The sequence below is a fragment of the Exophiala bonariae genome, assembly GCF_035927105.1.
Source record: "Exophiala bonariae strain CCFEE 5792 chromosome Unknown scaffold_16, whole genome shotgun sequence".
NCBI classification, from domain to species: domain Eukaryota; kingdom Fungi; phylum Ascomycota; class Eurotiomycetes; order Chaetothyriales; family Herpotrichiellaceae; genus Exophiala; species Exophiala bonariae.
Genome location: NW_027042491.1, coordinates 554,196 through 567,254, shown reverse-complemented (window position 1 = coordinate 567,254; position 13,059 = coordinate 554,196). Strand labels below are relative to the sequence as shown.

Sequence of the window (13,059 nt, the reverse complement as noted above, 5' to 3'; positions counted from 1 at the left end):
CTTTTGCACTGTCTGGTCGTTGATATCTTCTCTCACTCACACGTCACTGCTTCGACATTCAAACTCATCTATCTCGCTTACACCTGCATATTTTCAAGCGATTGAGACTCCTCCTTGACTACCTGACACGATCAGAGTCACATCACCATCTCCTGCACGTCCCATTTGTGTTGAGCCAGCGAGATTTATCGCAGGCCATCTCCACCAGTGGTTCTCAAGACCCGGAGCCCGTGGTAACCTGCAATTTTGCTTAACAGGACGTAAACTACCAGCCATGTCGACAACGCCGTTGCCACCACCGCCGACGAACGTGCTTCCCGAGCATGTCTCACCTCATACTCCGTGTGCCAGCGCCTTACGTGACCTGAGGAAAATCATGGTCGGTGATCTGGGCCTTAAAAATCACCATAGAGGAAGCTATCTTCTGTCGAGATCACTCGCCTCGCCTCGCCGAACTGATGCTGGTTTGGTGGCCGTTGTTGAAGATGAAAACAAGAACTTGATTGAGATGTCCTTGCACCACCAAGCAGAGGAAGATGAGCGCGCCGGAGAAGATTTTCTGGGTATCGGAAAGGTTCTGATCGTCAAAGAGCCATACATTGTCAAGATCATCGACGACTCGGACGAGGAGAGACTTGCTATTCGTGTTGAGCATGCCTCAGACGTCATATTTCTTCCAGAATGGGATGAGAGGATCCCCAATTTCTGGCAGAAATATATCGTGCCAGATCTCATTCCGGTATCCATGTGGAAAGCTCAGGGCAACTTCCACTTTGGCAAAGCCAGGTATTTCTCTGCCATTGAATGGTAAGTCTTCAGCCCTTGTCTGATGTATTGAAATTGACAATAGCCACAGCTACACGAAAGCCCTTGAAGGTTGCCCGACAGCAGAAGAGGCTCAGATACTTCGACTGAATCGTGCTCTTGCTTTCATCAAGTCGAAACACTTCGATGGTGCGCTGTCCGATCTGGATTCTGCATCAAAGATTCAGAAGCCAAACGAAAAGGCTCTTTTTCGCAACGCATCGGCTTTATATGGCCTCGAGCGATACCGAGACTGCTGCGAGACTCTCAAAACTCTCTGTCTAGAGTACCCAAAAAATGGTGAGGCACGAGCTGAACTGACCCGAGCTATTAATCGACTTGCTGAGCAGAAGTACGGCCGGTACTCTTTCAGTCAATTATACAAGAAGGTGTCCATAGATGGCCCACGACTCCTGGATCAAGCCACCTTTATCGGTCCCATTTGTGTCAAGGCCGCCGGTTTCCGAGGGCGCGGTCTTTTCACCACCAAGCCAGTCAAGACCGGCGAGCTTCTTCTATGTGAAAAGGCGTTTGCGTATGCACCCAAGACACAGGTTGACGTGGCTATATCGATCCTATCACCAGGTTATGGGATCGCAACAGAGGAGAAGCTCACCACAGTCGTCGTTCAGAAGCTCTATCGGAATCCCTCTTTAATCCCAGCCATCACTGATCTTCATCACGGCTCATACAAGCCCGTTGATGTTGCGGAGGTTGATGGTACACCGATCATTGATACGTGAGTAATCTGTTCTCTTCTCCTCAAGCGCAAGCTCTGACACGATATGCTAGTTTTCTTGTCAAGCGAATCATAAACCTGAATGGCTTCGACTGCCCTCTCTCTGATCGAGAATCATACATGACAAATCCTCTTGACGGGATGGATCTAGTGAAAAAGCCAGATGAGATGATGTCGCAGGGCTGTGGCCTTTGGCACATGGCGTCGTATATGAACCACTGTTGCATAAGAAACGTCGGCCGCGCCATCATTGGGGATATGATGATTGTCAGCGCCACAAAGGATCTCCCAGCTGACACCGAACTCACGACCTGGTATGCAATACCCAGTGCCGATAACCACACTGAACTCCAGACTACGCTGGATGGCTGGGGATTCAATTGTGACTGCGAGATGTGCAAGGACCATCAAGTCACAAAGGAGAGCGTCTTGTCCAAGAGAAAAAGTCTGAGAGCTGATTGTCAAGAATGCGCCAAAGATTTCGAGGAAATGAATGTGGCCAAGATGGAGTCTCTCTTTCGGGCACTTGAAGACACACACAGTCGACCGGCTTCCGAAGTACCACGTCTCAGTGTCTACGACGTCGCTCTGATCCTTGCAAGGCTCTACATGCGGAAGACGGATGCATACGAGACCATCAATTGGTCACTGAAAGTTTTATCATCTCTCGGGTTTTTCATCGAAGGAGGAAATATGCCGCGGATTGCGAATCCACCTGAGCCGTTGGTGGTCCGTCAATGGGGGTTGGGTGTGGGAGTCTGCATCGAATGTTGGTTGATGCTCGCCATTGCCTATTTTCACGTCGCACCTGACCTGGAAAGTCAAGCATGGGAGTGCGCAAGACTGTCGTACAAGATCTGTACTGGTTAAGATGAGACATTTGAAGAAACATATGGCTCATGGCGTATGGCTAAGGTTAGTGCTGCACTCGACGCTGGTCTCCCCTCGGCAGCTGGATGAGCAGATACAGGCGCACCAGTGTAGCTCACGATTGGGAGAGTTACAGTCGCATGGAAGGTTAAATATTGGAGAGGGCGTGGTTTCTTGCCCAATCCATCTCCCCGAGTACAACAAAACCAAACACAGGCAAGAAGAAGCTTAAGTTGTTCATTTGATATACAATTTCAGTAGAGGTGAAGTATTGATAAAGGTCGTCGTTCAAGCTCTTGTGTTGAAATTGAGCAAAGGCCGGTACACAAGGTTATCCGAAGTGTCTTGGCAGGCACCTCGTACTCTTCTCAGGCTTCTCTCGCCCATACTATACCTCAAAGCCGCCTGGAGGCCGTAGCTCCCAAGTTCCCAGCTTAAACCCGTTGAACAATTCCTCCATGGACTAACACTTGCATATTCAATTATGTCTGCCTTGAAACTGTCTTGGATTTCTTAATACGTAAGAGCTGCCCACAACCTCTCCATGAACACACCGCACGTGGAAGTGATGCACATACGAGACACATACATATATACAGACGGATAAAATGGCACAAGTTCTTTTGGTGCTGATAGAATCTAAAAAAAGATTGGCTCGCGCATGCACGGATGGGCGCCTCAATCAAACGTACTGTGTGTGGCACGGTCTGGCTAGATCAACAGCTGGCGTAAGCCTTGCCGCCGACCGCCAAAAGTTTAGTCCCTGAACTGCCGCATCTGCCGTTCAAACGACCATTCAGAAACCCGGGGACACAAACACCAGGCAGAACATGAAATAAAGGAATCGTTACAGAAGCTCGATATCCGTACCGACTAATATCGGCGGTCGCAAACGAGGTCCTTTTTGGACTCAATGTGCGAGATGATATCATCATCATTATTGAGCACAGACACGTTTGTTTATCTGCCACTTTGCCATGTGGTGTTCTCGAGGCCCTGGGATACGCGTGTTCCCCCAAGACTGGTTCCTGGTGCCCCTAATACCTCGATATCGACATAATCATAGCGACAAAGCGTTCGACTTGATATAATTGATATACTGTGCCATTATCAGCACTACGTGCCCAGCTAAACAAGTGCAATCAGAGTGGAAAAGAATGTTGATGACTCTATCAGCCAGGGCCTAGAAAGCACCTAGGCAAAAAGACCCTGGCTCGTGTCTCAGCAGGTTTTCAGCCCGTGCCTTGCTCCAATTCGCGTTGGCGGCTGTCCCCATTGAGTGCCCAGAATCCAAGTGGGTACGCTCTGGGGCTGACGTGCGCAGCTATCCCAAAGACTCCGACCTCATCATATCCTTAAGATCGAAATCTCAGCCTAGGCCACCCTCCAGGCATTGGATCCTGGCTATCCAAACGGAGTCAATCCTACTCAACTAATCTATCTCACCAGCCATCTTACAATTCCTTGTACATAGTGGTCTCAGGAACCCACAAAGACTTTGTATCACCACCTCGTCTTATAACCACCAAATATCTCGAGACTCGAAAGCCTGACACCTCACGAAGCCGTCGTTTCGTGTTTGGCAGCATTCTCTTCACCCAACCAAAGCGATTATTCCTAACAACGGTTCCCACAAATGTGCCAGTAGTAAGGCACTCACTCAATCGGAGACCAGCCATGGCAGTCACTCCAGCCATCATTCAACGCGGCAAGCGGACACTTCATGCTTCGCAACTACAGAGGCGGCAACAGCAAGATAATAGCGGTTTCAGCGGCAGTGCTGTGACCATTGCAGTACAGTCTACCCACTAAGAGCCAACGACGTATCACTAACATTTGCAGATTATATCCGTGGTCATCGTGGTCATCACAGGCTCCGTAGTGTTGTACTCCTTCCTCCGACGATGGAAAAACCAGGGCAAAAGCCCGAAATACATACCAACACAATTCCTAAAATCAAAATGGCAAAACTGGTCACCAGGAGGCAAATACTCGCAGGTCCACAATCGAGATTTATCGTCGAGCACCGCTTATAACGGTGGTGGAGGGACGAGCGGAGCCGCCATAGACCGAAATGCCAGTGTACGAAGCACCATGACCTTACCCGCCTATTCTCGAGCCCCCAAAGACTCGGAGCAGGTTATTGGCCGGGAAGGTGAAAGAGGCGGTATGGACACGGTGATTGAGTTCCCGGAAACCCAGGAGGCAGAAGAGGCTCGTCGAGAAGACCAAATGGAATCTCTCTATCAGATCCGACTTGCTCGGCGGCGGGAGATTGCAGAACGAGAAGAAAGAAGACGAGAACGAAGAGAAGCTCGTGACCGGGGCGACAATGCCAGATTAGAAGAACTTCGAAGAGAATCCCGCCAACGAGCCACTGAAAGTGCCACTTCCCTGAACGGCGGTGTCAGCGTTTCAGCCGCCACCCTCATCGCCGAACATCAATCCCGAGGACGAGAGCGAAGAGTCTCAAGCGTTGCCTACGGCTCTCTAGGCGAAGTACGACACGACGGAACCAGACTACGAGCGAACAGCAACGATTCCGAACGCGGCGGACTCCTCAGCGGCGCTGCACCGATGGGCGAAGAATCCAGCACAGGAGGTCGCCCACGCCTTCTCTCCGACGCCACCTCCTTCACCAATGTTTCTCGCACTCACACTCGCGACGCCTCCATCAGCGATATGAGCATCTCGAGCATGGGCTCAGACCAAGACCAACCCACCGCACGAGCAATAACACCAGTCTCGACACAGCCCGGCGACCGCTCCCGGCCGGAAACCGCACAAAGCAACAATACCAACGGCCCGGATAGCGGGACCAGCAACTCCTCTCCCACCGCCAACAGATTCACGCCCGACGAAAGCACTGGGTCCGAAGACATTGGCGAGTCGCGGATCCCTCACGCGGATCTCGATGAAGCGAACCGTCCCCCTGACTACGACTACCTCGACTGGGGTGATGCGCCCTCCTACGAGGTCGCTGTGGCGCGTCGTGCAGCCAGTAATGCCAGCCGACTTGCTCAAGCTGGGACGCTGAATCGTGCTCCCAGTAGTGGTGCGCCACAGCTCCCGCAGCTCAATCTGCCAACGATCAGTGTTTCAGACGCCACGACGCCAAATACGCCTGTTAGTCCCGTTGCTGGTGCTGGGAATCAGACTGGGCATACTTCGGCTGGGTAGGGACGATGTAGATATTCGTCCTATTTCTGTTTCTATGAGCAACGTCATCTCGACTGGAATCGGCGTCAGGTGATGGCTAGACAAAGGATGAAAATACTGGCACACTTCTGTACAGCAACAAAAACCACTCGCACAACATGGCAGAAAAGACGAGCATGACGAAACAATAACTTGAACAATGACGATGTACGATGGATGGTTTTCCCTTTAATTATATTATTTCTCTCAAAACGAGAACAACCACAGCGAGGCGTTGGGAAGGATGGTGAATATCGCAATCAGGTCCAAATCGGGAATCGACATGTTTACCTAAAACTATATATATCACATATAACTTGAACTATGATTTATTCATTAGTGCCTGGGATTGGCCTTTGTCATGATTTTCTTTCTCATACCTGAGACTAGGGTAAGATTTCGAAACCTCGATTTTTGGCTGACGGTGCGGAGGATGTGTCCAAATCCCAGACTGCACGCAGAGCCTTGCTCTTGTACAGCCTTGGAAGCTTAGCGACGCTACAATGCACCCTACCGGCCCTCACACAGAATTGTCGCTGTTTGAATATTTGCCTCCATCCTTCTTGGCGCATCGCCTGGGATCGCGGTGTGTTGTACTACCAAGATTTGACTGAGCATTACCGTAAGGCTGGGACGAGGTCAGTGCAATGCGGTGGCCCACTCGGCGCGCTGCTGGACGTGTGTGCCCATGCAACCAGGGCCCATCCTGCTTATCATTAGGCTGAGCAAAGTGCATACTTCGTATTAGGAGTTACGCTTCGAACACTAACTAAATGCTTTGGGCTTCCTGCACCGCCGCCAGGCGCATCAGGCCGACTTCGACCTGTAAGCCACTTGCGGGGTTCTAATAGTGCAGGGCACTTGACCCGCCATGCATCTTCGCACTCTGATTTCGCCCGACGTCCCAATCTTACCCAAGTATCTATCTCAAAGCCGACAAGTCTTTGCAGCGCCGCGCTCAGGCCCGGCGCCGTGATTCAGACAGTGGATGGCAGCAGCAACAACATCAGCAACGCCTGCAATCAGCTTTGGAAGGATACCCCCAGTTCCCCAAGCCGCAGCCTTACCATCGGCCGCTACTGTAACGACAACTGCTGTAACGACTGCTCTGACGACGACTGCTCCTATACCTGCAGCCACCCCGAATGCTGTGCAGTCGACGCTGCTTGCTCGTACGACTCGCAATTTCTCGAAATCATATACAGACTTCAAGCGCGCGTGTTCTAGCATTGAGATATGGGTGCTCTACATGACCATTGTCGGCTTAGCCATTGCCCTTCTGGGGCTGCCATATATGCTGCAGTCGACTAGAGCCTCTGAGAAGAGCCTCGCTTTGGCCCAATGGGCTGCCACCAAAGACTTTTGGGAGCACTGCTCATCCCAGAATGTCAGTTGTTCTCTATGGGTTGACACGTAATTCTAATCGTTCATCATAGGAGACCTCTGCCAGGCTATTGACCTCAGACTGTACCAAAGCGTTAGCAACGCCACTTCCTCCGCCACCTCTGCAAAAACGAGGCTTTGAGTTCCTGAAATATTCCTCCCTCGATGGAGGTATTTCACCTGGTGCTCTTCGTGGGGTTTCCACTGCCACGGCGGTCTTTGGCCTGTTGATCGTGTGCGCAGGCCTTGCTGCACGATCAGGGTTCCACATGTCCAGAGAGCGGTCCTGGCAATGGCTCTGGACCAGCCGAACTCAGCACCACTTATCAACGTCGTCTTCCTCGGCCTTTAACGAGACCATTACGCACGTTCCGATCACGATCCCACGGCGCGGTATTTATTCTTCAGCTGTAACTCTACGCCATCTGGTGACGACGCAGCTGAGAAATCGTGTCAAATTTCATCACGTTCTCTGGAAGACGCCTCAAGAAGAAGATGCATGGGAAACCACTGGGCATTCCATGGGCGACGGCGACGGCCATGGCCCTCATGGAAGTGATCTCGACAATCAAAGTATCATTCCTGACCCAGACTCAGATGAGAGTGATGCCGAGACCGCAAATCTGCCTGTTTCGCCTGTCACCTCGGTCAATCTAGGTATACATGGCTCTAAACAGTCCCAAGACGATAGTTCCATAAGGCAGCAGGATGAAGATCTAGCTAGCCTCGGTTCCCAATGGTCCGATTAGTGTCGCCAACATAACCTCGGGGAACTGGCTTGACACGAGAGAAGCGGATCAAGCGCCGGCAGAGGGGCCCAGGGGCTTAAGCATGATGGAGCTCACACCTCCCAGCCGACAACGCCATCAACGCTCAAGACCAACAGGGTCAGCTTATCATGCCAAACGGGAGAAATGAAGGACCTAGCCTCGCTCTAGCCCTGCACTATGCTATAGATGCATCCGCCAGGCAACGACAAATGCTCACCCAGCGATATGCCGAAGGAGAACTTACTTCTTGTTTTCGACGATGGAGACGCTAAAGAGAAAACGCCATTACGCCGCCACCGTCCCAAAATGAAAGCAATGCTGTCCATAGCCCTGGCTAAAGCTAAGACAGCCGTCCTCCTGGACAATGCATTAAATAGCGACAATGCAATAGAAAATCATGCCGAAGCTTGCGCCCTACTACAGCAGATTATGCTGCGAAGCTCTGACGTGGCTGACCGGAAGAGGCTGTCCGCTGTTCGTAAGTCCTATTCGGACCGAATTGCCGAGCTTTATGATCTCGATGACCCTTTCGCAGGGCTGGATTCGAAAGACCTGTTCGAGGATCCGCCGTCGGACAACACCAATGGTGCGTTCTTTCGAAACAACGTCGAGACGTCCGCTATCGATGCCCCGGACCAGATGCATATTCCCTCTTGAGGCGAATTGCTACTACCGTCCATTTTTGGAGGCGATTTATATCTCGAGGACAGTAGCGTTCAAGGACTTCCTAACAGATTTTTAGAGGCTGAACTCGCACCACACGGCGCGACCGTGAGCGTGAAGTAGGAGCCCAGGGCCGGTGTCGAAGTGGAATAGGCAGCAGCAGAGACGCAGCCGGGTCCGTTGCTAATGAGGACGCCAGATAAAGACGGCTTGGGTCGTCGAGACATTGGCCACACGACAGGCGCAGACCGGTGGCGTTGTCCGGACATTGGGAGCGCTCGAGTGTTTCAACTCTCAGCCCTCGTTGGCGAGTATGGGGACGCAAGTACAGCGTCAATCTGGCAGCGTCGTGTACAGGAACACAGCGTGAGTGAAGATGAATGGAGGGTGAGCTCCTATGAAAGAGGCGAGGCTACGGTGAGTCACACGTGAGCTCAGGGTAAGTGTTACACCTCTTTACTCGCTCTGTAAAACAGGTCTGATGCCGCGAAGCGAGAGAGTCAAGTGTACCATCTTGCCCGATTTGCAGGTCGAAGATCGACTTGCGTACAAGTAGCAATAGTCAATAGGACACGAACTAGACCACTTCTGAAAAGCTACCTAGGTCGGTAGCCCAATGCTAACATTGGCCCTGTTAACAAGTGGGGCTTTCTGATTTTCCATGCCAGAGGGTAATGGTACGCACAGCTTATTTGTGTGGAAGGCTAACGGTGGATCCTAAATCATCAATATGTATCGACCTTTGTGTCTTGCCTCGTATGCTTGATTGTCTGACTAACAAGTAGAAAACCGGGAGTAGAAGAAAAGCTGGGAGCGATTGGTTGTCTGATGATTCTACGAGTACGTGAAGTCATGGCAGAGCACCGAAGGAGCAATCGAGGGCAATTCATGCGGGGAATGTCAATGGCTTTCATCTGTTTTGTGATTTATTTTGGATCTGATGCTATTTCGCATCAAAATCCATGATACATATGGTATCTCCCAGCTCAAGACCTTGATGAGAGGTAAGACTTGATGCTTGGTGCGGTGCTTGAAAGGTGCACCCGAATATGGTGACCAGTGCCGCTTATTGACTATTTTGGGTTTTCACAACAGCAGTGACTTCCATTCATGGCCAGCTCGCTGCGGTGTATTGTTTGCTGAAATGCGTCATCATGTCGACTGAGGTTTCCCACAAAATCCCGACCACCTCGCCCCGAATGTGTGATGGAGAAAAAAAGCAACCGCTTATCGGACAATACCCTCGAATCTTGTCTTGAACCACTTGACGGTATCGTCACGGCCAACCTTGTGGGATCGACCAACACTGGCCTTGGCTCTCCGTCTGCGTGCAATTCTGGCACCGGGTCTGCTCATGCATACATAAAAGTCCATGCCGTAGATACCGATGGCTGGGTCGTACTTGATGCCCAAATCGATGTGTTCTGAGATGCCGAAGCCGAAGTTGCCAGTCTCGCTGAAGTTCTTCTTGCGCAGTTCGTATTCCTTGACCTTGAGGCCACGCTCGAGAATTTCCTCGGCCTTGGGTCCGCGGACTGTGACGTGCACAGCGATCTTTTCGTTACGTCGGATACCGAAGGATCGAACGGTGTAGCGAGCCTTGCCTGTGGGGAGGGAGGTCTGTTAGCAAGGAAATGGAGATAGGAGGAAGATCTTGGTGGTGAGATATCGTACTGTAGACGGGAGTTTGACCGGACAGCTGTTCCAACACTTTGGCGGCACGAGTGAGACGATCACCAGATTCACCGACTGAGATGTTCAGGACGAGTTTGTCGATACGCAGCTCGCGCATGGCATTAGAGCTCTTGTCGTTGCCTTCCGCCATCTTGAGATATGTAGATGGTGGTGTTAACGATTGCGACAGAGATGAATTAATTCCAAGCACGAGGTGTGTAGGGAGCCGAAAGGGATTGAATGTGGTGTGGTGGACGAGGCCTACGAAGAATTTCCGAAATGTGGGATTGAGTCTTGGCGCAACGCCAAGAACTACAGGCAGACTAGTCCGCATTGGGACACTTAGCTTTTTCCAGGTGGGCTGCGGGCAAGTCAACCGCCTGGAGACATCCAATATAGAAGACTTCATTCCCAACTTACCATTCTTCAATCTAGTCAGCTCGGGCCTGCGTCATCCTTACCTTCGTGTAAGGACTGCTCCAGTCATCGTCTGACTCTCGAGGTTTGGACTGCGGCCAACACCACGAGTTTACATTTATTTTTGAACACAAGAAAACCAACACGCGAGTTGAGTAAAGTCGCATTCGTGCGCAACGTGGAGGCAAGATGGCCAACAGACAGGGGAAAATGGTATGGAGATGTTCTGGGAATCTTGTTTCTTCTGTGATGTGACTTTTGCTAACTCTTTTGCAGCAAAACCTGGTATGCGACGAACACGGTCGACCCATATGTACATGAGACTAATTGACAATGTCTAGATCAACTACCGAATGCGAGTAACGCTGAATGATGGCAGACAGATGACCGGACAGATGATGGCATTTGACAAGGTTGGTCTTGGAAGCATAAACTAGCTTTAGAGCAGGACTAACATTCATTTTAGCACATGAACCTCGTTCTTGCCGACACCGAAGAGTTCCGCAAAGTCAAGCGCAAGCAAAACAAATCCTCTGCACCAGCTGCACCCGGCTCAGCTGCTGCAGCCACAGTCGAGACAGAAGAGAAGCGAACATTAGGCTTGGTCATCATACGAGGAACGAATATTGTGTCCAGTAGTGTTGAGGGACCACCACCATCAGATCCCGCATCTCGTCTCGGTCAATCCGCACCAGGAGGCGCAACAGCAGCTTTACAGGCAGGGACAGGTATCTCGAGACCAGCAGGGCGTGGACTGCCAGTCGGTCTGGGAGGTCCAGCAGCAGGTGTGGGCGGACCACCCCCACCAGGAGGATTTGGGTTCCCACCTGGAGGCGGATTTCCTGTAGGGGCACCACCGCCAGGATTTCCAGGAAGAGGTGCTGGCGGACCTCCAGCGGGAGGACCTCCGCCTGGCTTTGGTGGCCCGCCTCCCGGTTTTGGAGGACCACCTGCTGGGTTTCAACCACCCCCTGGTTTCCAAGGTGGCCCGCCGGGTCAAGGAAGAGGATATGGACCACCAGGATTTGGTCGGTGAACGACGCATTGATCTGCTATACCAATTCCACTGGCGTTGTCACTAATCCTGCAATCGAATAATGGTCATCATCTACATTATCATGCACGATAGGTCAGCGTATCGAAGCATGCAGGCAACCATAAAGAAAAGGCCGATCATGGTTTGTGGTGCATTCAGTGTGGCCGCAAGGCGGACGAAATTCCGAAGCAATCTCGGCAACAATTCCACAAAACTCAGCCGCAATGGCACAGCTCAAGGTCGATGCTCAGATGCTGCTCGACAATGCGCAAGAATAACCAAAGCGAGCCACTACCGAATGCTGCATGCAGCCCTTCGACTGTGGCAAGGCTCCAAATGCAGATGACCTTCTGATCGTCTCGAGCCGAGGGTAAATTCCAGCCTTAGAGAGCAAAGACAGCAATATAAATTCCGTTGCTTGTCCACTTATCGAGTGCATGAAGTCAGTGTTGGATTTCTTCCTCGCTTCACTCCAAATCTCTAGCAACATTGGAGTTGACTAGATGCTCGCTCTTGCCGATCAGGTCTATTCCGCTGCTGTTGAGGCTAACAACCTATATAGGAAACAAGTTGTCAAGTGAATACTTTCTACAACAATCGATGGGGCCCTACGAACTAATGTAGGTAATCATGTCCCGATACCTCGGACGTATACCGTTACTGTATGCTTTCTTTGTGATCATCCAGTGTACATGTCACTCGACACCAATTTTCAATCAAACTAGATGTGCCGTGCCAATTCGCCAGGCGATCCTCATACCCGTCAAACTCGTCGACCTATCAAAAGCCCCTTGCAGGCTTAGCGCAGCCAAATGCTCATGCAGCTTCCCTCCTTGCAGAAGATCACCCCGCACCTACTCTGGGAAGGGTGAAGGATAGCGAGTTTCTGGTACAACTAAGCATGCCTTGCATGATTTGAGTCTCGTTCTAGGTCAGACTCTTTGCTTCAGAGCCTCTGTCTTACACTAGCGAATATCCCGCACAAAATGGACCCTCTCAGCGTGACTGCCAGTATTGTTAGTATCCTCGATATATCATGCAAGCTGATGCAATACGCGAACAGTGTGCGTAAGGCATCCCGAGAAAAAACGCAGGTTGCCCGGGAAGCCAGCACAATCTACAGCCTTCTTCATCAACTTCAAAGTCGGGTTGACCATTGCGAGAAAAATGATCCATGGTTCAATGAGGCAAAATTGCTCGCTTCAAAAGATGGAGTTCTCGATCAGCTCCGATCGGTCCTTGAGACTCTCGTGCCCAAAATTAGACCTGGTGACCGTGTGAAAGACTTGGTGTGGAGCATTACTTCCGGGGAAGTCCAACAAGCACTCACCAAGATTGAACATCTGAAGTCGTCGATAAGCATAGCACTGCAGCAAGATCATTTGTGCGTTTCCGTTTATCTCATCTCAGACTGGGGACTAAGGTAGCCAAGCAAGCTTTCCCAGGACACACACCGGCAGGTCTCTGTCATCCGCGAGGGAGTTGCTGCTCTGGCGCTAGAAGGG

The 13,059-nt window shown here is 51.2% G+C and overlaps 6 protein-coding genes across 6 annotated transcripts; 5 read left to right on the top strand and 1 right to left on the bottom strand.

Annotated features, from left to right (window-relative positions):
* Nucleotides 1-274: 274 nt before the first annotated feature.
* Nucleotides 275-2,413, top strand: LTR84_003502 (uncharacterized protein; the record flags this gene model as incomplete). The annotated part of the gene is made up of 3 exons (XM_064847090.1): nt 275-807; nt 857-1,543; nt 1,597-2,413. 3 exons carry the CDS (start codon nt 275-277, stop codon nt 2,411-2,413), a joined length of 2,037 nt encoding a protein of 678 aa, XP_064705443.1.
* Nucleotides 2,414-4,090: 1,677 nt separating this feature from the next.
* LTR84_003501 (uncharacterized protein) lies at nt 4,091-5,593 on the top strand (the record flags this gene model as incomplete). The annotated part of the gene is made up of 2 exons (XM_064847089.1): nt 4,091-4,207; nt 4,256-5,593. 2 exons carry the CDS (start codon nt 4,091-4,093, stop codon nt 5,591-5,593), a joined length of 1,455 nt encoding a protein of 484 aa, XP_064705442.1.
* A 1,312-nt stretch (nt 5,594-6,905) lies between these two features.
* On the top strand, nt 6,906-7,743 carry LTR84_003500 (uncharacterized protein; the record flags this gene model as incomplete). Its single annotated transcript, XM_064847088.1, has 2 exons — nt 6,906-6,998; nt 7,048-7,743. The coding sequence occupies 2 exons, from the start codon at nt 6,906-6,908 to the stop codon at nt 7,741-7,743; spliced, it is 789 nt and encodes a 262-aa protein (XP_064705441.1).
* A 246-nt stretch (nt 7,744-7,989) lies between these two features.
* Nucleotides 7,990-8,421, top strand: LTR84_003499 (uncharacterized protein; the record flags this gene model as incomplete). Its single annotated transcript, XM_064847087.1, has 1 exon — nt 7,990-8,421. The coding sequence occupies one exon, from the start codon at nt 7,990-7,992 to the stop codon at nt 8,419-8,421; it is 432 nt and encodes a 143-aa protein (XP_064705440.1).
* A 1,233-nt stretch (nt 8,422-9,654) lies between these two features.
* On the bottom strand, nt 9,655-10,252 carry RPL11 (60S ribosomal protein L11; the record flags this gene model as incomplete). The annotated part of the gene is made up of 2 exons (XM_064847086.1): nt 9,655-10,031; nt 10,102-10,252. 2 exons carry the CDS (start codon nt 10,250-10,252, stop codon nt 9,655-9,657), a joined length of 528 nt encoding a protein of 175 aa, XP_064705439.1.
* Nucleotides 10,253-10,707: 455 nt separating this feature from the next.
* LTR84_003497 (uncharacterized protein) lies at nt 10,708-11,554 on the top strand (the record flags this gene model as incomplete). Its single annotated transcript, XM_064847085.1, has 4 exons — nt 10,708-10,731; nt 10,795-10,803; nt 10,860-10,931; nt 10,985-11,554. 4 exons carry the CDS (start codon nt 10,708-10,710, stop codon nt 11,552-11,554), a joined length of 675 nt encoding a protein of 224 aa, XP_064705438.1.
* Between the last annotated feature and the right edge of the window lie 1,505 nt (nt 11,555-13,059).